Consider the following 2,908-nt stretch of genomic DNA (forward strand, 5'->3'; position numbering starts at 1 on the left):
ATGGAATTTTTATTTGATTTGTCATTGACTCCATTGGTAAATCCATTGGTAAATCCATTTTTAAATCCATTATTAAATCCATTGCTAAATCCATTGCTAAATCCATTCTTAGATCCATTGGTAAATCCATTGATAAATCCATTGGTAAATCCATTATTTAATCAATTTTTAAATCCATTGTTAAATCCATTATTAAATCCGTCTTTAAATCTATTGTTCAATTCATTGTTAAATCCATTGGTAAATCCATTTTTAAATCCATTATTTAATCCATTTTTAAATCCATTCTCCCCATCCTGGCACTGTCTACTTAAAAAAATCCCCATTTTTTATCAACCCTTCAAGTACAATGATTTCAACTCTTTTATTCAACACATAATTAATTTATTCAACACATGATCCAATTAATTCATTTCTTTTTATAATTTTTGCTCTCTTTTCTAACCCCAGAACCAAATTTCCTTCAACTCTTTATACCCACACCTTCTTTTCCCTCCTTTTACCATTTATTTTGGAATTTTTTGCCTTTCCAGGGTCTGAATTTCAGCGGGGCCGACCTGTCCCGTTTGGATCTTCGTTACATCAACTTCAAAATGGCCAATTTGAGTCGCTGCAACCTCGCCCACGCCAACCTGTGCTGTGCCAACCTGGAGAGGGCCGACCTGTCGGGCTCTGTGCTGGACGTGAGTTCCTGCTGCACCCATGGGAGCCCAAATTTAGCCCAAAAAAATGGGAATTAGAACAAAAAAACGCGATTTTTTGGTGGTTTTGGGCATTTTTTTGGCAACTTTTTCTGTGTTTTTTGGCAATTTTCTGAGTGTTTTAAAAGCATTGGCTTTTAAAATTAAATTTAAATTTATTTTTGGTTGATTTTTGGATGCTGCATCTCTGGGAGCCCAAATTTAGCACAAAAAACAGGGACTGGGACAAAAGAAAACACGATTTTTTTGTGGTTTTCGGTGTTTTTTGGGCGTTTTTTTGATTTTTTTTTTGCAATTTTGGGGTGTTTTAAAAGCATTGAAATCAATTTTTGTTGATTTTTGGATGCTGCACCTCTGGAAGCCAGGGCTGACCTGGTTTTATCCCAAAAACGGGGATTGGAGCAAAAAAAAAGGATTTTTGTGTGTATTTTTGCGGTTGTTCCTGCAGTAATGGTGGGGATTTGGGGGATTCACTTTCAAATCTGAATTTTAATAGAAGTTTTGCTGATTTTAAGATATTTTGCTGATTTTAATGGAAGTTTCGCTGATTTCAAAGGATGTTTTGCTATTTTAACAAAGTTTCACCAATTTTAATGGAAGTTTTGCTCATTTTAATCCAAGTTTTGCTCGTTTTAATGAAGTTTCACTGATTTTAATCCAAGTTTTGCTCATTTTAATGAAGTTTTGCTGATTTTAATGAAGTTTTGCTGATTTTAATCCATTTTTTGCTGATTTTTGGGGTTTCCCAGTGTGCCAACCTGCAGGGGGTGAAGATGCTCTGCTCCAACGCCGAGGGGGCGTCCCTGAAGGGCTGCAACTTCGAGGACCCCTCGGGCCTCAAAGCCAATTTGGAAGGTAACGAACTTTCCCCGTTAATTATTCCATGGGAACGGAGCCTGTGCCTTCCTGGGGCTCAGCTGGGTGGGATCATTCCTGTAGGATTGGGATTGGGGTGCAGGATTGGGATTGGGGTTCAGATTTGAGATTGTTCCCTGTAGGATTGGGGTTCAGATTTGGGATTGGGGTTCAGATTTGGGATTGGGGTGCAGAATTGGGATAATTCCCTGCAGGATTGGGATCATTTGGATCATTCTCTGCAGGATTGGGATCATTTCCTGCAGATTTGGGATCATTCCCTGCAGGATTGGGATAATTGGGATCATTTCCTGCAGATTTGGGATCATTGGGATCATTCCCTGTGGATTGGGGTGGTTCCCTGCAGGATTGGGATTGGGGTTCAGATTTGGGATGGTTTCCTGCAGGATTGGGATCACTGGGATCATTCCCTGTAGATTTGGGATCATTGGGATTGTTCCCTGAAGAATTACGATGGTTCCCTGCCGATCTGGGATGGTTCCCTGCAGATTTGGGATCATTCCCTATAAATTTGGGATCATTCCTTACAGAATTGGGATCGTTGGGATCATTCCCTACAAAATTGGGATCATTCCCTATAGATTTGGGATCATTCCTTGTAGATTTGGGATCATTGGGAATCATTCCCTACAAATTTGGGATTGTTCCCTACAGATTTGGGATTGTTCCCTACAGATTTGGGATCATTCCCTACAAATTTGGGGTCATTCCCTACAGATTTGGGATCATTGGTTTCGTTCCCTACAAATTTGGGATTGTTCCCTACAAATTTGGGATTGTTCCCTACAGATTTGGGATCGTTCCCTGCAGAATTGGGATCATGGGGATCGTTCCCTACAGAATTGGGATCATTCTCTTCAGAATTGAGATGGTTTCCTATAGAATTAGGATCATTCCCTACAGATTTGTGATCATTCCCTACAGAATTGGGATCATTGGGATCGTTCCCTACAGAATTGGGATCATTGGGATCATTCCCTACAGAATTGGGATCATTCCCTGCAAATTTGGGATCATTCCCTGCAAATTTGGGGTCATTCCCTGCAGAATTGAGACCCCACAACTCGGGGCTGATTGTGCCCCAATAATCACAAATTCCCAGTTGTGCCGTGATCTCTCCCAGTTTGGAGCTGCCTTTGGGGTCGATTTCCCCCAAATCCCCTCAATTTTGGGATTTTTGCAGGTGCCAATCTGAAGGGGGTGGACATGGAGGGCAGTCAGATGACCGGGATCAACCTGCGCGTGGCCACCCTCAAAAATGCCAAACTGAAAAACTGCAACCTGCGCGGGGCCACGCTGGCAGGGACCGACCTGGAGGTCAGCAAAGCATT

General features: G+C 41.4%; 1 protein-coding gene across 1 annotated transcript in view; it reads left to right on the top strand.

Moving 5' to 3' along the window:
• The window catches only part of KCTD9 (potassium channel tetramerization domain containing 9), a gene marked incomplete at both ends in the record, with an annotated part of 4,815 nt that extends 1,921 nt beyond the window's left edge, over positions 1–2,894 (top strand). The window contains 3 exons of the mRNA XM_057388730.1: positions 443–683; positions 1,451–1,556; positions 2,761–2,894. Of these exons, the coding sequence (XP_057244713.1) occupies positions 443–683; positions 1,451–1,556; positions 2,761–2,894 (481 nt within the window). The remainder of the gene's footprint in view (positions 1–442; positions 684–1,450; positions 1,557–2,760) is intronic.
• Positions 2,895–2,908: the final 14 nt, after the last annotated feature.

This window comes from Malurus melanocephalus, unplaced genomic scaffold (genome assembly GCF_030028575.1).
Source record: "Malurus melanocephalus ecotype Western Australia unplaced genomic scaffold, MMel_1.1 scaffold_2395, whole genome shotgun sequence".
NCBI classification, from domain to species: domain Eukaryota; kingdom Metazoa; phylum Chordata; class Aves; order Passeriformes; family Maluridae; genus Malurus; species Malurus melanocephalus.